Source organism: Phasianus colchicus, chromosome 2 (assembly GCF_987193195.1).
Source record: "Phasianus colchicus chromosome 2, bPhaCol1.hap1.1, whole genome shotgun sequence".
Classification (NCBI taxonomy): domain Eukaryota; kingdom Metazoa; phylum Chordata; class Aves; order Galliformes; family Phasianidae; genus Phasianus; species Phasianus colchicus.
Window position 1 is genome coordinate 11,947,021 of NC_143437.1, and position 24,273 is coordinate 11,971,293.

At 37.0% G+C, this 24,273-nt stretch overlaps 1 protein-coding gene across 11 annotated transcripts in view; it reads right to left on the reverse strand.

Annotated features, from left to right (window-relative positions):
- Window positions 1-24,273, reverse strand: part of LOC149918847 (uncharacterized) — a 207,405-nt gene that overhangs the window by 44,080 nt on the left and 139,052 nt on the right. For 5 of the 11 annotated variants that reach the window (XR_016463928.1, XR_016463927.1, XM_090134787.1 and 2 more), the window contains 2 exons: window positions 17,339-17,448; window positions 6,717-6,822 (listed from right to left, as the gene is read on the reverse strand). The exons of 3 other annotated variants lie outside the window; for them this stretch is intronic. Coding sequence is in view for 5 of the 8 variants with exons in the window: in XM_090134787.1 (XP_089990913.1) it covers window positions 6,717-6,740 (24 nt within the window). In the remaining 3 variants the exon portion in view is untranslated. Of the gene's footprint in view, window positions 1-6,716; window positions 6,823-17,338; window positions 17,449-19,525; window positions 19,700-24,273 lie in introns of all 11 variants that reach the window. 3 more of the 11 variants (XM_090134790.1, XR_016463929.1, XM_090134791.1) reach the window with 3 other exon arrangements.

The following is a 24,273-nucleotide window of genomic DNA, read 5'->3' on the forward strand; positions in this document are numbered from 1 at the left end:
CATTATCCACGGGTAATCATATTATTTCTCAAACACAGTTTGTCATGTTAAAACAGTATTCCACCAGAATGAGAAGCTATTTGTGCCACTGTGTGACACTTTAAAGCTGTGACTATCAGTTTGGTGGATTTGTGTCAAATGTACAGAATGCATGAGTAATAATTCCCTTTGAGTTTTCCCATTAAGAGGAACCTCGTGACAAAGAATTTAAACAAAGATGTGCTGATACTATTTGGGCAACTATTTCAGGCAAGCGTGTGGAAGATCTCCTGCTAATTGTATTACTGATAAAGGTACTGGGCAAGTAGAACAGAATAATTTTATCCAGAAGTTCTTCAGGAGTATTTATAGAAAAAAAAAAAAAAAATCAGGTCAAAGAAAAACTAAGTTGAAGTATTATGGTGAAAAGAAATCTTTAATATGTACTTAAGTATTTTTATCTCATGTATTATTCTGGGCTCTAGTGACTGCAAAATACCCAGAAACAGATTTATCTTGTTTGTAAATATAAAGATAGCTTTAGCAGTAGCTTTTCTAAATCACTTAAAGATGAGATTAGCATTCACTTTGATTTCTACAAGTAGAAACAAAGATCTTTAGTAAAAAAATTTCTCTCTACAACTACCTGAGGGGAGGTTGTAGTGAGGTGGGGGTCAGCTTCTTCTCCCATGTAACTGGCAATAGGACTGGAGGGAAGGGCCTCAAATTGCTCCAGGGGAGATTCAGATTGGAGATTAGGAAATACTACTTCTCCAAGAGAGTGGTGGGAATGGGCTGCCCAGGGAGGTAGTGGAATCATTGACCCTGGAGGTGTTTGAGAAATCTTTAGATGTTGTACTGAAAGACATTGATTTAGTGAGAAATATTGGTGATAGGTGTATGGTTGGACTGGATGATCTAAGAGGTCTTTTCCAACATTGGTGATTCTATGGTTCTAAGTTGACTTAATAAAAAGAGTAAGATCAATCATTGCTCAATGTGCACTTCTGCCATAAAACTATGGAAATCAGGTAGAATCTGCCACTGATGAAGCTGAGTAAATTTAACTGAGAAAATCAGATACTATTCCACATTTCAGATAACCATTTCCTCCATTAGCCTCCACTCTTTCCCTTAAAACCTGCTGGATTCGTTATTACAAAGTTGAAAGTCTTTACTTCTTTATCTCTGAAGGCAGTCCCAATTTGTGCTGTTTCCAATTAGGATTCAGCTGCAGACAGCAGATCAGCTGGAGTCAGGGAGAAAGGGTGGGTGTATTGCTGGAAACCCTGGTCTCTGCAAATGAGTTCTCAGAGCTTCAGCATCATGTTTCCATGCCAACAAACAGCACATGAAGACACATGTAAGTAGCATGCTTTGTGAAGAAAAAGAACTATAAATTTTACTTGTTCTTCCCTCTGGAAGATTCATTATAGGGCTGATGAATATCTGTCCATGCACTTTCTTGATCATTTAAGAGAATTAAACATCCAAGTTGCACTTCCTTCAACACCAGTATGTTCACAGAGTTTACCTGGGCCTGGACCTAGCCTGTTCTGTGGTTAAATTGTCCACGTTAGGCCTCTCGATCTTCTGACCCAAAGGATGCCAGGATGCTCTGTACCATTAGAGTGTTATGGCTGCAGGCTACCCTCTTTTGAGTCTCTTAATTTTGGGGCTATTGCAAACCACTGCTATCAGTGTCCTCTGCTCCCTTGCCAAGTGCGTTTGGTTCTGGCTACAATAAAGCACTATGCAGGTACCAGAAGCGAGACTCAAATAGCAGGCTGCAAAGTAATGCTAGGCAGAGATATATAAATAAATAGGTATCTATTTCACATCTCCAAAATTGGTCCCCTTCAGCATCCAGCATAGGATCAAGCACATATCTTTTTCAGGCATCAGCTAAAAATTGCTAAACAGCCTGGTCCCCAGCAGCTGCATTTTCTAAGACTTCACAGCTCCAGCTCCATTCCTCTCACAGGGCTGGCCTCTAACCTTGACTAAAGATCCTTATTTCCTTATTATTTACATCAGTGAACTGGGTCTTGACTATTTCACATCTCTTGAACCTGTCTGCTGAGTCTCATTCTGGTCTGAAATTGAGATGCATTCACATGCCCAGACATTTGACCTAGTCAACATAAGCAAAGCAAAACATATTCTGAGATAAAAATGAAAGACTTAAAATATATACTGGGAGGAATTTGCAGATATAAATTCAAAGGCCAGATTAACATTTAAAAAAAAAACAAAAAAACATGCTAATTGCTGGCTAAGCATAGTGGACTAGGGGCACGCCTAGGTTGCATGGGGCAGGGGAGAAATTCCCAAAGCCACGTGTCAACATTCTTCATTGCTAGTTAAAGATGCTCAGACCAATGCATTTAATTCAATTACTCTTTTGGCGATCTTCATTTGGCAGCTTCCATACTCAGGGCATCAACTTTTCCCACACTCCTCTGAATGCTGTATGCAGAAGCTCTGAGGAGGAGACCACCACTTTATCCGTGGTCAAAATTAAAAGATAGAGTGGGAGGCAGAAGTGTCAGTGGCAGATAAAACTTGAAAGCTTTCCATTCCCTCTTTCTCAAAGCAAAGCCTATGGCATACCATTCTGCTTTTGCAATGGCTCTGCTTAGGATGGACCATTCACTCCGAAATATGTTTGGCACAAGCCTGTCATCTAAGATGAAGTTGTGCAATACACAGTCTTGCCAGCATCATCCTTGGAAAACAAACTGTAGTGTTTTGAAAACCATAATCCATCTCTTCTCATATAACTGTAGAGTTCAATTTACTTAAGTACCATGCATTTGTGATATACAAAGATATTATACAGAGTATAAACAAATATACTGTAAAAGAGACTAAAAACCAGTTGTAAAATTCACATCTATCCAGTTATCCACTGCAACAGTACATCTATGCTGTAGCATCAGCATATGAACATAAACAGCTACTGTGAGGTCACAAAACCTGAAAATCCATAACTACATTTTAAGGGGGGAAGCTTCATATGGTCTGGCTCCCATGGAGCTAGCAATGTAAAGCAATGCTTAAAATCTGTAATGGAGCTATTCTGTTTAACAAATACCACTTAATTTCAAACAAAATGGGAAATACATCCCTACTGATTTTCAACATTATTTCCACATCTCATGGACTTTTATACAGTAATAAATCGGGCACAGTGGTAATTTATCCCCTAAGTTTGTATCTACTATCTACTAGCTTCATTAATGATCTGAGCTCTGTCTATTTAAGCCTCTGTTTAATGACACCATTCCCTGTGTTTGTCCTTAATGCCTTTACAGTTTAATGCAGCATGACAAATGAACACTGTGCATTTCATATAGTTGCAACTACAGTAATGCCCCATTTTGTATTCCTATCAAGTGGAAGTAGAACAAGCAGACAAGAATGTGCTAGAAATGCAAACAGACTTAGGGAAAAATATTCAGTGTTCACAAGTTCTACACTGCTTCAAGAATTTCACTTTTCTGTATTCACCTGAAGTGAGTTTTCCAAGCAGTTTAGGTCACAATGGAATTAATCTCACAGAAAAGTCTTCAGATTTGGCTTACTGCTAACTTTCAATTTAGTGCTGTTGTAGAGTTGCTTCAAACTCATCATTTGAATTCACATTATCTTAAGGGCTACAAAATCTAGAAGTTATTTGTAAAATAAGGGTTTGTTATAGTGAATAGCCTAGAAATTTTTTGCACGTTCTCTTACATACATTTCCTACTGTGGTATTAATAAATAAATAGATAAAGCGCAACGTGTCTGCAGATTAAGGAAGAATCAAATTTTATTTCTTAGACTACTTAGTCTATTTGCACCAAGATAAGTTTAGGTTGGACGTTAGGAAACACTTCTTTACAGAAAGGGTGGTTAAACATTGGAATAGGCTCCCCAGGGAGGTGGTTGAGTCACCATCCCTGGATGTGTGTAAGAGCCGTTTGGATGTGGTGCCCAGAGATATGATTTAGCAGAGGGTTGTTAGAGTTAGGGTACTATGGTTAGGCTGCGGTTGGACTTGATGATCCTTGAGGTCCCTTCCAACCTGAGTAATTCTATGATTCTTTGATTTCTATATATGTTCTTGATTGTTCTGCTGTCCTAGTCTCAACAGTGACTTCCTCTTCTATCCACGCGGCAGTTCTTTATATCTTCCCTGATATGTAACAGTTATTCATCATTTCTATGCTGTGATGAGAATCAGGGGTTATAGTTTTGTTTAAGTTGTTCTTACTGTACTGTGTGACAATCAGATATGGGATCCCCATCTTATTTTGGGTTCTGCTCCCCTCTCTCCAGAAATGATTCTTAAAATCACACTCGGTTTAACTCATCTTCCTCCAGCTCCATTCTCTGTCAATCTCCTTATCTCCAAGGCAAGAATCATCTTTTTTTTTTCTCCTTTTTCCTGCATCAAATCCTTAAGTTCATCATTGCTATAGTTTCATCCTTGAGTACTGCTAAAACAACCCTTTTCTCCCTGCTAGCTGGCTCACCAATACACTGAATGTTACTCATCTTTCTTACCACAGTACGCCATTAAACTTAACTCTCTCTCATATGCCTTTCTGCTTTCTCTCCAAAACACCACTTCCAGAATCAGCTTTGCAAGGCATCAACCTTCAGGTACTTTTTTCCCTAAAAAAAATTATGCTCAAAAAAAATTTTAAAAAGCAGGCATAATCCTAGTGGAGGCGGCTGCTCTGTCTTTCACTATCTAAGAATAAACTTCATTATGCTGTGAGCAACTTGTTAGACAACTGAGTGACAGAATTATTGAAAGATTACATTTAAAAATTAGGTGAAGGTGTTACAAAGTTGAAAATAATATAATCTGCACACATTTTCAGAATTACAGAAGATCTGTTTCAGCTATGCTTAATATAAATAGCTTGCAGCTGGTTAGTGCATGAATGCAGGTTCTAATAAAGAAGGATTTTTTTAAAAGATACTATTTAAGTAATTACAATACAATGTACAAGAGGAATGCTGATTTCATCTAAGTTCAGTAGATAATCTTTGAAGGAAGCTTTACCCTAAAATGAATCATGAGTCACAAACATCTTAGGAGTTGAAGAAGCATATTGTGGAGTTGAAAATAGTTCCATTTTTAACAATAAAATATTTTTAAGTCCTTTGAAGTCCTTGAAATAGGAAAGGAATAGTCCTTTCCTATTTAACTAGCAATTTTGATCATTAAGAAAATACTGCAGGAAAAAGTAAAAGATAAGACCTCGGTGTTTCTTTGAGTCTTAATCTCAGGGTGCAAAAAGATACAAAAACAGAGACTGCAGCAAATTTTGGGATAAAAGCCAAGTTCGCAATTTTTAGAGGCAGACTTCTAGCCAAGAGATCAGCCTGACCTTGTGTATGAGACGTGGCACTCAAAGGCACTCTACTGGAGGGCCTAGAATTAATCCCTGGTACAGCAAAAGAATTTTCAAGCAAAGGATTACTCTTGAGAGAAGTTTATAGAAGAATGTCCTGACACTAATGCAGTAGACAATATAATTTTTCTTTAAGCTCAAGAAGACTTCAGACACTAAAGAATTCAAAATAGGAAAGTTCTCTCATCCTCAGCGAGATGCAAACAGAAAAGCTGGAAGGGCTTACTGCTTTAAAGTCACAGTGCAGCAGGGGAAAAAAGAAACAACCAAATTTAAAAATGAATGTTTTTTTAATTTTTTGTATGAAAGACAGTTTTTGAGAGACAGACGAATTTTTTACTTCACTTATATGAATAACCATAATTGTAGGACACAATCAATGCTGGTACACTGAATATGGTACAACTCTTCTCACTCAATAGACATCTACTTAACAGTTTTAGGAAACTTTCATCAGTTTGCCACTCAATTGTTGGCAGTATCACACGCACTGGATAGAAGGGAATAATGTTTTCCCTAAATGCTAGATGTGTGTTTGGCCTTCTTCCATGCAACAGCACGTTAATTCAATGGTACTCTTCTTCCAGAACAAGAAGTGCAATAATGTGCTCCCAGAACCTCGTCTCCAATAAATATTTGCATAAACTTTGAAGTTCAGTGTTTGAACTCTTTTCAGATATACTTGTCATTAATTAGAGCAGCTATGGATACCCAATACAAATACCTACTTCATAATCTCATAAGTTTTATTTTCTTGACCTCAATATCTTCCTGTGTCTGGAACTTCAACAGTTTAATCAAAAGTTGTATAGAAAAGCATTTACATTTATCAGTTCTGCATTTCCCATTTTAATGTAATCATGTTTGTTCTAATCTTCTGCTTTCTCAAACAATTGGATTCTTCAACTGAAGTTAAAAATGAAGTGATAAAAGAATTTAGTATCAAACTGTTTCAAGGCTGTCCCTCAAATTCTGTACATTGTACTTCCCCTGGATAAGAATCTGAATTCTCATAATCTCTGACATTCTTTCTTCTGATGAAATGCCACAGTGTAGCCATCAATTACCATTTAGTGGCCATTTGGTTGTGTTCTTCTGCATTGTCCATAATACCACAAAGTTACCCATAGGTGCTGCATTGTTATACTCCTACAGATGGTATGGTCTTTACTGTTCAACATTAGTTTACAGGCAAGAAAGCATTTCCTTCCATTTTGCACTCTCGTGAGGACTAGCCACTACAGCTAATGCAAAAATTGACCAATGGAAATTATTTCAAAAAGCATTTGTTTGGTATAAAACTTCTTTGACACCATGCATACTCACAGTTGTCAAACCCACAACTTCCATTTCTCTCCCCAGAGGTTATTATAGATTTCCATCAGCTTGTGCACTGAGGAAGTCAAGACTGTATTTTCTATTGATTCCAGCACTGTGGCATTTAAAAAAAAAAGAAAAAAAAACCACAATGTTAAACAAGTGCAATTTTTAAAAAAGTTTGTTTAAAGGCACAGATGAAAGGGAAGGTAAGCATTCTACAGTTAAAGAACTGGAAAATGATTATGTTCCTCTCAGAAACTCGTAATGGCAGTCTGTCAGAGGAAACAGCCTTTGCTTTTCTTCCCTACAGAAGTAGGTTACTTGGCCCAGACAAAATCCCCCTAACCTCCCAGAGTTCTCACGCCCGGAATAACATCCTGTCTTCATGTATTTTTCTTTAATACAACAGAAGTTACTCTAAGAGAGAGAAAAAACTCACTAGTTATTCATTCTGCATCCAAAGTGGGGTCAGAGTAGAGTGCATTAAATGGGGCTTTCAGTGACAACAAAGTACTGAACAGGTGTATGTTTTCTGAGCAATATTCACGTCTGTGCTTTTAAATGGTCATAGGTCTTGTGAGGGGAGAAAATACATAAATGGTCTACTGACAAAATAATGCTTATCTTAGAAAACACTCATTCAGTATAACTGCATTTTCCATGGAAACATATCAATGCCATTGAACAGTTTGACTTGAAAGGCGGTAAGACAGCCCAGAGCTTATTTGAACTTTGGTTTGATTCCAGATTTCTCAAAAGTCAAACAACACTGATTTTGTTGTTGTTGTTGTTTGCTGGTTCTCCTTTTGCTTGCCCAGAAAGCCCTGCTCTCTTTTCAAGGAGCCTGCAGAATTTTTTCAGCTTTATGTCCCCTCTGCCTTTCACATGCATTTCAATTTTTTTTTGCTTAGTGAATAAAGTTTCGAAAGATGTGTAATGTATTTATTGATTTATTTCACTGTCAGAAAAATCCCCACTTTAGTCAGTTCTAACTATGAGCATTATTACATGGGCCTTTATGAAGGTTAAAATAGCCTTCAAAGACAACTCCATCTAGTTCACTTTGCCAGAGGTTTGACTTTAGTTTGCTTTAACTAGTCTGTACGTACTCTGACACTCAAAACATATACAGGACACTTGGGAAAAAATGTCTATCTTGTCAGGAAAGTCAGAATTTGTTAGCTTGGCATCAATGCAGCTTCTCCTCTTCATAGTTGTACCAGAGGATGACTGGCAAGTTTCCAACCAGTGCTGGATGAAAACAGAGCAGTAAAATACCTATGTATATACATACACATCTATTTCCCATGCTTTAGCTTCAGCAGCTTAGCAAATCAAAGACCTTACCTACTTTTTTTTTTTTTTTAATTCAGCTTTTCTGTCTACTCCACCATGCCTGCACAGCAGGTAAGAGAGAGGAGTGAGAAATGGGAGAGAAGAAGCCCTGCAGTCCCCAAGGTCAGTGCAGAAGGTGGGCAGCAGCTCCCTGCAGGCCAGGGGAGGCCCATGGAGAAGCAGGCTGTCCTCCTGCAGCCCACGGGCACCAGATCTCCACGGTCAGCCATGGAGGAGCCCACAGTGCAGCCCATGGATACCCTTGCAGGAGCAGCCTCTTTGAAGGATGGAGAGTGAAAGACTGATGTGATTGTGCTTAGCTATCTACTAATGTTAAACCATCACAAGCCATATCTACTCTTCTTTCTTCCTTGCCCACGCTGATGAAAACAGACAAATCAAAGCCAAACAAAATACCTTTCATTCTGAACACACATTTTGCTCAGGTTATAGTTATTTCCCCAAAAGATTAGATTGCAGGCTATTGGCAAATTAGGGTATACTATCAGATTACAGCAATCTGATTGTATGTATATAGAGTACAAACACCAAACACACAAGTTCCTCAGCTAGACCATTCTTCATCTTAAAACAAAATAGTTTGATTACCTTTTCTCCAGTCTTACATTTCCAATCTGCCAATTTTTAAATTGGTTTATCACCTTCCTCAAGTTTCAAGTAGAGGTGTTTTGCACTTATTTAAATACTACTCAGTGACCTTAGCATAGTCTGTTCTTATCTACTGTCTTTATGACAAGCACAACTGAAGGTCTCAGGAGACAAAGCAGCCAAGGTGAGTTTCTGTATTTCTAACACAAATGAAATGGAAAAATAAACCTGGGTTAAGCTGTTACAACTTTCATGGAACAATTTTGTTGTTTGATACACTTGTTTCATGTCCTATTTTTTCCTAGGACTCTACTATGTCGTTAATTCCCTCCTCAGATTGGAAGTTCCATCCATGGAGATGTTCAAGGCCAGGTCAGATAGGGTCCTGGGCAGCCTGATGTAGTTGGAGATGTCCCTGTCCATGGCATGAGTGTTTGGACCAGGTGATCCTTAAAGAACCTAAAACATTCTATGATTCTGTGGTACTTAGCTGTATTATAAAATAAATAAATAAATACCGCTAGTGGAAATACTTTCCTTTGATTTTCATGGAACTTAACATCTGAATCAAATTTAATGGGTAATAATTTTTGAAACAGATATTCCTACTCAAAAAAAACCCCAAAAAAACTGTAATTCCTAAACTGAAATGAGACAAACTGAACTAAGATATCCTTTAAGCTATTAAAATAGCATCATAAAAATCTGCTTGGCTATTTTTTATAACACGGAATTTGAATTATTTTGTAGTGAGTAGGCATCTGAATGTAGGTTCTTAGGCTTGATGAATTGGATCAGTGATTTTTATCAGCAAACAATCACGTACTATTAAATTAGTGTTTCTTGATAGCTATGACAATGACTTCTTAATCTTTCATTTGTCCAGAAATTGCTACTCATTGATATCTCCAGTCCAAGGTTTAGAATGCTCCAATAGACAAATTATATACAGTAGGATAAGGGAAAGTAAAAATACACCACTTTCATTTCTTCAAAATTCAATAAGTAGCTCTGTAATAACAAGGAAAGAAACTTAGCAAGATAGAAATAACAAGTATTTGTGAATGGCAAAGATAAAGTCTTCACAAACTTTGTCTTGAAACAGGCAGCCACCAGGGTGCTCCAGTCACACCAGAGCACCACAGTTGCACTGTTAGCATGTAATGTACAAATGAACAGCACACAAGAAAAAAAAAAAGCCTGGAGCTTTTAGGCCAAAGTATAGCATCTTGATAGAGCGCGCTCACCTGAAATGAGAGGGGCACAACAGATAACAGATAAGATACAGATAAGATAAGCTGAATTCCAGGCAGCAAAGGGAAAAATTCCCTGCAGCAGGAACTAGAAGGTATGGCACAGAGGTCACCTGGTTACTGCTCAAGGCAAGCTTACAGCAAAATGGGATGGCTCATTCCTCAGAGATAAAGCTTGCAGTAACAAGTGTAAAGGCCTGTGATCTAAAATAAATGGAATCCCTCATTTTTCAAACATAGGAATGTAACTACATGAAAGAAGAGGTAGTATTCAGGAGTAAGAGTTAATTAAAGGCTGGAAGTAACAGTCAGCTAAGAGAAAAGAGAAATAACAGACTAGGGAAAGCCTGGCCTTCAGCAGTCACTGTGCCTATGTATTTATCAGAAGGCAGATTCATCTTTTTTAACTTTAGGCAGATTTTGATTTCTTGCTTGCCAGTATTTCTAGCCTTCCAGCTTAATGCTTTCACAATGGCCAACCTAGCTCAGCAGAAGCCAGACCCATCCTGTTGGTTCCATCACCATCATTTAACTACATCAAAATAAGCATGTAATTCTTGTGGCTATTAAATCTTCATTTAGCCATGTAGAAAGTAAACCTTGTGATGTTTATGTGCAAAATGCACCCATTTTGAATGGTATGTTTAAATATCTTTGGAGATATTATTTAGAAGCCATGAAAAAGCTCGTAATGGCAACAAAATGGGACAAGAACGATAAAGAATAGCAAGAAGGATGCTCTTTCTACTCTGGTCTTGCTCAGGAACAAATTATTATACCAGATATAAAGTGAATGGCATAAAGATCACCTGCCTAATTTTACATTCATTCTGGGTGTATGTACAAGACTAAAGATAGTGCAAGTCAGAGAAATAAGCCTAAAATATTATTTTGATAAGTCTGGTTTTTGTTAATAAGGATAAAATAGTTATGAATATACAGAATGTCCTTAAAGAACATTGGTTTACTTATATTCCAAACAGAGCAATTTCAGATATTTGTAAAATGTTCATTGAAACATACACAAATTTAACAATTTTCCTCTTAAAATGTCTCTTCTTTGTAATCTCTCATTTCCAAGAAAAGCTGGATTAATATGAACATATTGGAGCCTGAAATGGAAAACTGTTGTGAGATTTCTTCTAGCCACTCTACCCTCTCTCTGGCAGAATCTCTTGCATCTGTTCCAACACTAAATTCTAAAGTGTAGTTTAAGCACCCAAGTGAAACTGAACTATCCATAACATTAAGAGTGCAGAGGTAGTTACTCATGCCAGTTCAGAAATAAAGGAAATGAAGGTACAAATATAACAGCCTTTAAAGATGTCCATGAAAGGCATAGAGTATTAGCAGAGAGAAAATTCATGAAACGCTGCACAGCAGTACACTGATAAATCACTTCAGCTGGTTTTAGCCCTGTGAATATGCACTACTTCTCTAGAATGGAAATCTGGGTATTAAATAGAATAACTCATAACATACAAAGTAGGCATACGTGAACAACTCATTCAGGCAATTAAGAAAACCCATGTGGCTCAGGTTTTTTGTTCAAAAACACCTTCTCATTTAGTGGTACAAATCAAAAGTAATTGCATTAAAAATTAAGAAATCAAACCAGTATGGGAAGAGATACAGATCCATTTAAAGTTACGTAGAAAGCCAAATTTCAGACTCAAGAGAATTCCTAACACTTCAGCAGTAATTTCAATGTCAAAAGAGAAGGCACAGTGAAGCATAATAGTGTAGTATAACAGACAGGTCTGACATACTAAGCTAAAAAACCTTAAATTGCATTGTTAAAATTTAAGCTATCTGCAGAGTCCTTATTCTTCAATATTGATTAAAAACTAATTATCTTCATTGGAAATTTCTCAGTTTCTAAAGCTGAAGAGTTTGAGGTGCTTGTTCTAAACTTTCCTATAAAAAAATGAGAAGTATAAATCACCATTGAATAAGAAAAGCATACTTTCTATCAATAGCCAATATATTAATCAGAAAGATTCTTTCATAAACTTTAAGACTTTTGTAATGTTAATGAACAAACATTTTGCTGTCTCGCAATGTAATCAGAGAACTTCATTAAACAATTACTCTTCTTCTCATGTAAAGACAGCTGACCAAGTAAAATAGCGAGCAGTGTTTCCTCAGTCTCTGGCTTCTTTAGTAGGTTAATCAGGGAAGGATTCTATAAGAATTTTCTTATTTTGAATTAATAAAGACATAATCATATGGTTTCCCCAGGTGTACGAATAAATGTGTTCCTGAATCATTTTCAAAGATAGTATCACTTCACTGCAGAATTCATTTATATTTATGACATTATAAATGTTCTTTACAGCGGCTACAATAGATGAGGGCTGCTCTGAAACTAATGCCTCCTATTTTATTATTCAGACCAGTGACGTCAGAGGCAGAAGTTTGTGGTATGGAAGTAGAGGTTGAAACTTCCCACCAATATTCCATTACATTTTCTTGCCATGTGACAGATGGCAGCAAAGGGGTAGTCTGACAAAAAGGCATCTGACATGGAAATGAATATGGAGCCAAAGTGTGGAACTGAATTCCTTCAAGTGAAAAAGTAGCCCCCATTGCCATTCATTGACACTTCCTGAACAGTTATGGAGACCCAACAGTGGATGTGAGCACAATGAGATTGTGGGTGGTGCATTTCAACAGTGCCAGCTCTGGGTCACCTCCACTGATGCAGATCTTTAAGACTGGGTCATGCAAGACCTTGTTTGTTGCTGCTGAAAATGCGTATCTAATGGTGGTAATAGAAAAATATTGTGTTGCAGCTAAGAATTTGCTCTACTCTTTATGCGCCAGTTTCCATGGAAATAAATAGGAGGCATTACATTCAGAGCAACCTATATATTTATCAGAAATCTTGAGATTATTCCGAGGAATGCAGGGAAATATAATCTACTCTGCCACTTTTTTTTTCACAAGCATAGCCAGATCTCTTTTCTCTTCACTCCCACACACTGTGGAATTGGTGGTAGATTTCAGCTTTGGGTCAGGCCCAAAGGGCAGAGATATAAACAAATCAGTCTTGTCGTCAAATCACAGGTAAATTTGTTCATGGTAAAATCAGAATTAGGCTGACATTTCATTTGGTGTTTTTAATATTTATGTCCCATCCTAATTTTGAACTCCTCAATTCTCCACAGAAAGGCTAAAACAGTTAATAATCTGCCATCTTTAAGTCACACCCACAGCATCTAGGAGTCATGAAAATCACACCTCTTGTCTTGTGACTCATGTCTGCAAGATTCTGTCTACTAAATGAGAAACTTCTGATAACATCAGAAAAGCTTCAGAAAATGTGAACTCTTGGATGCTCACTTTGCCTAAGCACAGCAACAGGTTTTGCAAACTGTCCTGCCTTCCAGCTCTGCACATCCCCAAGCTGTGTCTGCCTGTCCTCAGGGTAGCTCTGCTATCACCCAGTGTATAACCTGGGACCAGACTGCTATGAATAGGTTTGTAAGAAGCCTTGTTGTGTCTCCCACCCATCTTGGATCAGGAACTGTATGTAAGCTCAGGCACTTGCCTTGCGCCTTGCTGATTGTGGCTCACTGTATTCTTGGACTAAGTTGTCCTGTCTCTTTACTGTGGATTGAGGCCCTAAACACTTGGTTGAACTCAGCAGCCACTCCTGACCCTGTTCTGCTTTTCTTTGTCACATGCTGTGGGCCTGTCCCTTTGTCAAGGAGGACACTTCATCTATATGCAGACTTGTCACCCTTGCTTCCATCTTGTTTTCCCTTGCATAGAACAGCTCTCTCCTTTTGTTCCTTGACTCCTGCTCTTCAGCTTCTCAGAAACATTGGTAACTTCCCACACCCTATTTAATCCGTCCTAATTAACTTGAGACAGCTGACAATGACATAATACATTCTACATCCAAGAAGATAGAATCATGGGTTATCTCTAGAAAGCGAAATACAAGTGAGGAGATTTTTGGAACTCATTAACTCCATATCAAGAAAATATGCAACTCTGATCCAAATTAACCCCACAATAGGCAAGATAATTGTACAACATTTTAGGTGTTTAATAGATGGTTGTAAAGAAGAGTTTGTCTGGCTGAACCCTACGTGCCAGAATTATGCACACTATGCTGGCTGCTGATAATTTTCTGGGGCAGATGAAAATAGCAACTAGGAAAATCAAGCAAAAAGCTTAGCCAGCATAGAAAGCAATCTCTTAATTAAGCAGGTTAATCTCTCTCTCCCATTTACGTAAAGAAAGAAGATGGTAATCAAAATGTAGTGTTAAATCTGGAGGAAGAGAATACCAGTGTCACCAGTTTCTCAAAGTACAGTGTCGGTGACAATTACTGTTAAAAATGAATTATATCTGGTTTTTAGCGAAGTATATACACAGCACGTACGCCTGAAGCCTTTTATCTGCTGTTTTTTCATCTGCTATTTCTGTATGTAGCCTTCTTACTCACATTTTGTCCTGTAAATAATGCATATCTTTCTATTTATTTTCACTTAGCTAGCTGAAGAGGGTTTTCTTGAATGTTGGAATAAAATTTAACAAATCTTCATGATAATATTCTGCATCTAAAGAAAGCTATTGAGAATGAAGCTTTATTCCAGTTAAATCATCTTTAAAATAAATTTTATTAACAGGAAGGTAAAAAATATATTTAAATTTTAGTGACCCTAAACCATACCTGGCTGAGGGAAGTCTATAATAATTGTTGAAGAGACAGTGAAACTGAGCATTCAGATTCAGCTTGTGCTTTCCTACTGACATCAGTGCAATACCAAATATGATTGTAGCAGTGGGAAAATGAAACTATAGAACAAATTTTAGGTTTTAGATCAAGCCCAAAACGTTTAAAACACATGGTCATAAGTCAGTCCTCCACATTCTGCTCCCAGCTCTGCTATTCACCTGCAAAGAAATGCCCATTTTTCCTTGCTATTGATTTTCAAATAAATTCGCTTTCTTCAAGCTTTTGTGGAAAGAGCTTTCCACAGCTACCAACAGATTTCAAAATCCTTGAGTGAAAGGAGATACATACATGCAGCTTGGGGATATTTGTCTGGGACTTTACAGCAAGTCTGCACTGCCTGTAATACTAACCCACACAGCCATGAGGCACAGAATGCTGAATGTGCTGAGCACTAATAGAGGACATGCACAAATTGAAATGTTCTTCAACTTAAAGAGGCTTTTTTTTCCAAGCAAGTTCTGCCTATTTTGTTTCACTCAGATTAGTATGTTTGCTTTTTTGTTTATTTTGTTGTTGTTGTTGCTGTTTGTCTGAATGTATCTTTAAACATATAAAAACCTCAGTTCCAAGTTCACATTTATTTCCTTGTCTTTCTTACAAAACAATGCTAGAACCTGCTCTTTAATAATAAAAATTAAAATCAGCAAAACTTTGATTTCAAATGCCAGCCTAAATGATATCCTCATCATTCAAACACAGGTTGCAACAGGCTGATGGCCTTTAATAGACTAAATCATGAAAATTCTGTATAATCATGTTTGAGAGGACTTTTTCTGGGCTAATTATATTCATTGCAACTAAACATAATACTCATAGCCATGTTATTTTTATGAAGGACAAACTTTACAAATTTTCAGGAGAAATTTTTATTTAGATTTCTCAAGCCTGATTTCGAAGCAGACCTTTGATTTCTTCCGCATAAGTACCTCTCAGAAAAGGGACTGAGCAGGAATGAATTAAACTATATTATTAGATGCATTTCTGAGTTTTGTCCTTAGCATATATTTCATAACAAAGAACATCAGTAGGTGTTTAAATTCAAGTCTGAAAACAGTTTCAATAGTAATCAAGAGTGAGATTCATAGGGTAAAGGTGAAACCATACTCTTAAGTGCTTTTCTGAACGAGTGCCTTGGTCAAATTGGTAATTTCATACTGTTTTGAAGTACTTTTATTTATTTATTCTACACTGTGCTGAGGCTCTCACATACTGCTAAGATTATAATTACATTATACAGAGTACAAGAACAGTGAAATAGTCCCTGACCAAAGTCCTGGCAGTCTAATTAAAGAAAAAATAAATAAATAAATAAATAAAAATGAGAGAGAAAAGAGATACTGAGAGGGAATAGAACTGAAGATTTCTAATTCTTAGATTATCAAGAAAACTATATTGCATGTGCAGGCAAATTTCACTATTTATTTCAACTGCTTATGGATAGGCACAACATACAGAGAATGCTGAGATTTCTCAGTCTCCTACAGAATTTCATGAAGTCAGTATGGTTTCCAAGACTTCTCTTCCTCCAAGAAATGTAATTTTTTGGAATTATTTTTAGAAACATCTTGAAAACAAAGGAGGCAGATGATCATAAAATATCATGTCAAACTCTAAGTTAAATGCATGTGCTTAAATGTAGGATTCGGAATCTTAAGTATTTAAATAGTATATCTACTATATATATGTATTATTTCATATTAAAAAGAAAAAATATTGTAATATATTGAAGGATTAGTACTAGGATATTTATCAAAGCTGAAAAGCTGCAAATTCCCTTATTGCCAACTTTCAGAAATAAGCAATGGCAATACCCAACAAGTTCTTGGCCACAGAGAATTAAGCTGCTCAACTAGCAAATCAAGAAGAATGCTCTTTAACAATGGCTTTTCAGAGAGGAAAATGAGTTTGCCAAAGAGAGGAGACAAAAGAAAAGCTTTATCCAGTGAGTGCTTCATAGTTACTGACAATGTCAGTCATTTACTTCTTGCCAGAAAAAAATGAATCACATCAAATCATTCCAAGATCAACAGCATCCGTTACTATCTGGCAGAAGAAATAAACCAGTAAGATAACTCTTCATTACTTGTGCTGTTTAATAAGCACTGCAATGTTAGTTCCAATCTTCTGGCCAAATTCCAGTTCAGGTAATTGCTTCTCATCTCCCAAAACTCCCTGTGAATTTCACTTAGTTCAAATGCTCTTCTGCCTGCTCTAAGCTGCCCATATACTATTAAACACTAGAACTGACTAATTCCAATAAGTGGATTATACAGTGAGCCAGTGCCTCCAGTTCTTTCTCAGAATTCACAATATGCCCATACATGATGAGAAACATAACTGAAATTTGCAGTATGCATGCATGAAGCATTTTGCTAACTGTTACTGGGCCTACCAGGAAGTTTTAATTCTGAATTCACTGGATGCATACTTTAGTATGAGATCGGGTGTTTTGCTGGTTTGCAGGCCTCAGCCAATAGAACCACAGTCAAAATGCATTGTGCTATATATGAGCATTCTCCACTGGGCTATCAATGGATTGTATCATGAGCCCAAAGGCACAAACTTTGTCCTAGCTTTTTAAAGGGTCTGACTAATTTTTATTTCTATCTTCTGTATCACAAAAACAGGAAAAATCAGGATGTACAAAAACTGCCTGCTATAAAGATACAAATTCTTACCATCTCTGCACGGCCATTCTGACCTCTACCAGGAATTTCTGTCATCCCATCCTCTTGGAATATTACATACACAGCCCCCAAGGTCAGTACCACAACTCCACTGCAATTCCCTTTGAAATTAAGAAGAAATAAGAGAAGAATTATGATATTACCACAAGAATGTGGAAAGTATGTATCCCAATTAACTGGGAAAATTACTTGCATGGCCTAGAAGTCTGCATCTCCGATATTCATAATCCTTAAAGACAAGGTAACCTTAATGTGAATAGGTAAGCTTTAGGCAGCAAAAAGATTCACTGCTCCTCTCATTTATTTCTCAAAACATTAAACTACATATTGTCAGTCATTTCACCTGTTGGCTAAATCTCCATACTTCCTCACACATGCAAAAATGAATGCAGGACTTGTATCTAACAGAGACATTCTTGTCACTTACTTTGACCTTTAGGTTGCAATTACAAATGATTTTTCCCTTTTTGCATATTTTGCTTTTCAAGTGCTGTGTTCTTTATGCATTTTAATTTTAAAAAATTATCTAGTGAAAAAAATCAATACAAATTTAAAATAATTTCAAGTGCTGCACAGATACCAGAATATGTCTCTTCTATGAGTAAAGCAAAAGGAAAAAAACTATATGTTGGAAACAAAATACTCTAAGTTGCAGTTTTATATTTGGTTTAGTCAAAGACATGAGCTTCATCCATGAAGCACCATCATGAATTTTTTATTTTTTCATTTCCGAGTTATCAATATGCAATTCCTTTTCTTTTTAGAATGAGCACTTATTTTCCACATTTTCATTAGTTTCTCAATTCCTTTCCAAATTCCAATATTCAGCTGCCATATACACCATATCTAAGGGCAACAAAGAGATTGCCTGAGACTTGCAGGCAACATACAATCGTGAGAAAATACAATTTCCTTTTGATGATGAACAGTCATCTGTGATAGTCTCTTGCTGTAAGGGACTGGCATAGCAGCTTATTTTTCTACAGATTTAATGAAGAATCAAAGCCAAACAGTGTCCATGAGGACAAGACTGCCCAATCAGCTCATCATTACATCAACAGTATGACAGACTCCAAAAGTAGCTCCAGAACCCATCACAAGAATTACCTCATTTGCCTGCAATTTCTGCCAAGGAATAAAATATTGCCTTGCATCAGGGCACTTGGATTTGCAGCTAAATACAACTAAGCAGGACAGACAAAATCCTTTCTGAATAGAATTGTTCAAATATGTAGCACATAGGAAAAAACATAGGAAATAAGCAACAAAAAAAAAAGTCATATGCAGCTCTCTAGAAACTGTAGTATGTATGTCAGGCCAAGAGCTCAATTCTGCATTACTTTATGCAAAAAAAGTCTGAAAGAAAGCATTCCTTTTATGCAGTTAATCAGTTACAACAGAAATTATTTTTCCTTCTGTGGAGAAGATGGTCCATCCATAAGGCCTGAAGCTGCCCTGAAGTGCCAGAGTTTCTTGAGGACAGAACTCCTCTTAAAAACAGGTAGGTGTTCACCAAGTTGTTTTCAAAGCAAGGTATAAGCACAGAATTACTTTTGAACAGTGATCTGAAATCATACTGTAAATAATTTTGTAAAAGCAAAACAAATAGCAACCAGACTTTCTGTTAGAGAAGAAGAAGGTGGGCTTTGTGGCCAAGGCAGAGCACTCAGATTAGACAGGCATAATTCCCAGCTCTAACAGCACCATTACAATGACATCTGGGAAAATCATACATAATCCTTTGAGTATGATTCCCCCTTTATGCAAACAAGAATCTCCAAAAAATCTTATTTTTTGTCATGTTACTTTAGTATATAAACTCTTCATGTTCAGAAATCCCTTATAATGTTTAGATGCACTGACCAACATAATAATTCTCCAATTGCTGCTGCCTGCCTGGTGCAGTACAAATAATAACCAGAAACCCTGTTTGCCAAACATCAAGAAAAAAGAAACAGATTAATTTAATACATAAGCCCCGTGTTATGAATTTAAGTTATTTCAGAAATGACCATGGGATACAATATTCTTTCACTTTTTTTTCTGCTATCTATTTTGGCATTGTAAATTCACATTCTTCCAATCAAAAAATATTCTTTCCTATCAAAAAATAATTAAGAAGAAGTTAAATTTTTCCATACACCTCAAGATTACAAACATTAGAGGTAACTAACTAACCGTTCTGAATAAAACACTTTCCTTGGAATGAAAGAATCACATTTCCATCAGTAAGATCCAACTTCCACTTAAAGGCACAAGCACTGTTGCATTGAGGACACACTAGTTAGAGATCCATAAAGCCCTTCATGGATGGCTTTTACTTAGAGTTCACCTGATTCACAGGTTTCAAACCTGAAGAATGAAAAAAACAAAAAGGGGAGGAAAGGAATAAAAACGAAAGGCAAGTAAAATCACAGGTTTGCAAAACCACAAACTCATTATTTGGACTTGCAAAATCAAGACAGTCATAACTCCACACTTGCACTGCAGCAACTTGCCTTTGGCTCTTTGCAGAAACTGCAAAAACATTCCAGGAAGAGGAAGGTGCATTACTACACTGTGCAGATGTACCACCCAGAAGTGCAGCAGCCCCTTTCCAGGAAAAAATGAGCAGGGCAGCACCACTCCAGTAAGGCCTTAGAGAGGGGAGGAGAGGAGAAGCTTGTGCTTTTAGCCTTGGCTTTTTTTTTTTTCTAATGCTGTTTAGGTGCACCTACAGTCCCCCTGAGTTAGTCAGTATGTTGCAGCTGGAATGAACTCTGAAAAGTGCTATAATAAGCTGTATTGAATATAAAGCAACCACAAGACTGGGAGATATTGCAAGGCCTTCTCTGATAATACAATCTAGAGAATATCTATACTGGACGGATATATCAGATTAGATATTAGGAAGAATTTCTTCTCAGAAAGAGTGGTGATGCACTGACACAGGCTGCCCAGGGAGGTGGTGGAGTCACCGTCCCTGGTGGTGTTTAAGAACTGTGGAGATGTGGCACAGAGGGACATGGTTAGTGGCCACGGTGTATCAAAGGTTGGACACAATGATCTTAAAGGTCTTTTCCAACCTTAATGATTCTTTGTTTATCCCCATATATCCATTTAAAAGAAAACAAAAACGTTAGTAGAAGCATGATTTTTTAATAAAACTAATACAAGTAAAGGACATCAAAAAACCTCTTCAAAGACTGGAAACAATACCACATGGTATGATATTACTTTCCTTTTGTTACTTATGGGTATGCTGTTACAAATCAGAACTGATGTACTGTGACATGCCAGAACAGTGACACTGAGCACAGTATGCAGTGTGACAGGAATCCCTACACATAACATATCTAGCTTTCTTTGATACTGGACTTGCTATTTTATGGAAGGTTTGGAAAGTGAGGGAGCTGCTTGTTTTGTTTTCAGCCTTTTGTACTGTGCTGCCCTGTGTAGCATGATGAAAAATCTTTCTGCAAATGTGCTGGATAAATTACTCTGCATGCATTTCAAGAGAAGGTTTCAATACTTTTCCATATCTTAAAAGCTAAAACTGTGTAAGACCCAATACTTTCCTTTTTTTTTTATTAATCCATTAAAAAAAAATCTATTGAAGTGCATACAAGTAAGTAAATAATGTTGGATATTGATTGACAAGCTAGGCAGATGTTAAAGGATATTGACTGGCTACAGTTGTTTTGCTATAGTGGGGTTCTCTCTCATAAACAGCATCAGGAATAATACGTAATGCTTATCCCCAGAAAAAGATACTCAGTCTCCATTATAAAAATAAGGTTTTCATAACAGACTTGCCAGTGAACACTCAAGATTTACAACAGTAAAAAAAATACCAAATTTACATGCTAGTAGGTCACTTAAAAGGCATGATATTAAAACTTGAGAAAAGAACAGGTGAATAAGATGAGTAGAGAGCACTCCAAGTTGGATTCACAAATGGTACAGAACTTCATAGGCACCACTGAACTGCACAGCTGTCAAAGCAAGTGCTCTGGAGCACAGACATTGCTAGTGTGCTCCACTACATTAAGAGTACTTCAAAAGAGAGAAAACAGCCAGCTACTCTTGGTTGTTATAAGACTAGTCCTACTGCAAATCAACCACCGCAGAGTGGAGGAAAATTCTGATTCATAGCCAAAATGAGGACACAGAAGAAAAGTATGACCTTCCCCACCTATTTTCTCCTTCTTCCTTGTCTTTTCCCTGAAAATGAATTAGGCTATTCACTGAAAGACTGTTTTCTTGCCATTAATTTCAGCTGAGTCAAGAAATCACCATATATGATTCTCCTAACTCTAAGACCGAATAATTTTGATTATATTAAGAGCTACAGATTGCACCTTCCAAGCTGTACAAGGTCAGGACCTGCTTTTACGACCATATTCTGGCTGTGAGATGTACAGAATACTCAAGGAGTTTGCCTAGGAAGCAACCAACAAGAGCCACCACCTACTAGGTACCAGTCTGAGCAGGTGCACCGCTTTCCCAGATACAGACAACTGGTAGTTATACAGCCTCCAAAATACACAACCTGCTGCAAAATGTAGCAGTGCTATCATTGCCTACACCTGTGGCTGGAAAAAGAAAGTCTGGGAAGCCCTTCTGAACAACATATACCTCTTGCCATATACAAGAGTGGTATTTGTAAAATAACTAAATGCACACCAAAAAAATACACTGTTAAATTTTGCATCATGTTAAACTGTGCTCAATAATCATACCATTAGCAATGCAACATGAAGCCCTGACCTTTAGTTTAAGAAATTTATCTTATCTGTCAAAAAACAAACAAAAAAATTAAACCAGTTAAGTAAATGCAGTAAAAATAGTGGCACATCTCAACCAAAAATCCAGAATCTGAAATATCAAAAGCTCAGTACATATACTGCTAGAGAGAAGGAAGAACAACCACAAACAATCATCTCAGACTTTCAGCAATCATCCACAAATCAGGGAGAGGGAACTGGCCTTGAAAACAAAGATTTACCTCTTATCACTGATTTTACTGAATTTCTATTTCATCTTTCAAAGCCAAATATCTGGTCAGTAATTTGTGATACATACGAATGGAGAATACCAGTATAAGTTTCTCATTCTGTTTTGCCAATGAAAGAGCAAACCAGCTATCTAGGACATGTGTAACCTTACTTTACTGATAGCAAAGGCTTCATCCAGAAATGTCCTTTTAACCAAACTATAAGACCTCTGGGACATTATATGAGAATATCAGCTCTGATAAGAACTGTAAAGATCATAAATCAGCAAAGGTTATCACATGCATTATCACAAGGCTATGTCTACTACAGAACATTCAAAATCAAAAGATTTTCAACGTGTAGAAAGGCATGCCTGTACCTCCACTCCATCACATTTCTTGAGGACCAAAATTTATGATCAAAGTGGTTTTAGTGAATCAATTAAATGGTCCACTCTCTTACTTATTAATTGTGCTCCAGAGTATAAAACCCTGACTTACAAAAGAAATTAAGGATTAACTTCTCAGGGAAGCCAGTCCTTGATCATTTTCATTGATGTCATTTGAAGTGATCAGTGTTCAACACTTCTGGGAGAAGGAAAAGCCCTGCCAATCTCATGCAGCTGTCATCAAAATCAGCAGCAGATTAATGATGTATAAGCTAGAGTTTCAGAAATTCAAATGGCATTTTTATATCAACATCTCCTTGGAAGAAAAGAAGAGTTCAGCTCCAAAAGTATGAAAACATCCCACCCATTTTCTGTTGTTTTCTAAAACAAGGGGCCATATACAGGCAATTATTTTAAGACTTTTTTTTATCTTGGTTGTGTGTTACAAAGAAAGACACCGTATTTACGTTAGCAACTCTCTGAGCACCTTGCTATTTTCAGTCTTCTCTGTTGTCCTTCTAACACTGTTTTCTGAACTAAACAGATGATGTCTTCCTTTTCGATTCTCACAGAGTTATTTCTGTCTACAGTACAATGATGTATGTTTTACTTTTAGTGAACATCTTAAATTTTACAATAAATTCATTGTGGTGCGATAAGGAGGAGTTAACATCATGCTCAAAGTGTATTTTAAATCAAGCTGTGTTACTATAGCTCTCTGTACTGTGAAAGAAAATGTGATCATCTCCAAGATTCCGCTAACACTCGTAACCACTCCAAAACAATTGGTTTTAGCAGTTTCATCATGAAACAAGATCAGGCCAGTTTGAGACAAAGATTACAAATAGCTGATGCTTTGAAAAATGCCTCTTAAATAAAAAAAATCTCCCTGTGAGTGTGCCACTGTTACACTTTTCATTTTTAAAAACATTTAATCCTGGAAAAATATGCTACTATATTTTAGTAATTCAAGATATGCACAAACACTGACTCTCAAAAATAAAAGCTCTGCACAAGGAGGAACAACACAAGAAAATGCACAAGGAGGAAGCTCATCCCTCTGAGCAGAGCTGATTTTGCTCTCTACAGAATGGTGTCTGTTTGGCTGAAACTGGGAACTGCTGACTGGGCAGCCTAATTCCCTCTAACAGACAACCTGCATATTTGGTTTAAAAAAACAATGCTTAAACTTAGAGTATTTACACTAAGAAGCAAATCAGCAAGATTCGGGACAGCCACTGCAACTTGAGAGAGACTCAAACATACCTTCATTTAGTATTTGCTGTTATATACCATTCCTATTGATTATGGCAACACACTGAGAGCTTTATGAGATGGAAGTGAATTTGCCTTGCAATACACTGAATACTGATCATATTGTAAATACTGCTGCATTGTGCTATTTCCTATGAGATGAAGACAAACTCTTTTAATCTTGCAAGAGGTAATAAAGATTATCAGACTCAGAAGTCTGAATGCTTTGCATCTATTCCTCTTTGCTGCAGCATACACTCACACTCCTGCCTGGCAGCCAATTAACTCAGCAGCCTTTGGGAAAGGAT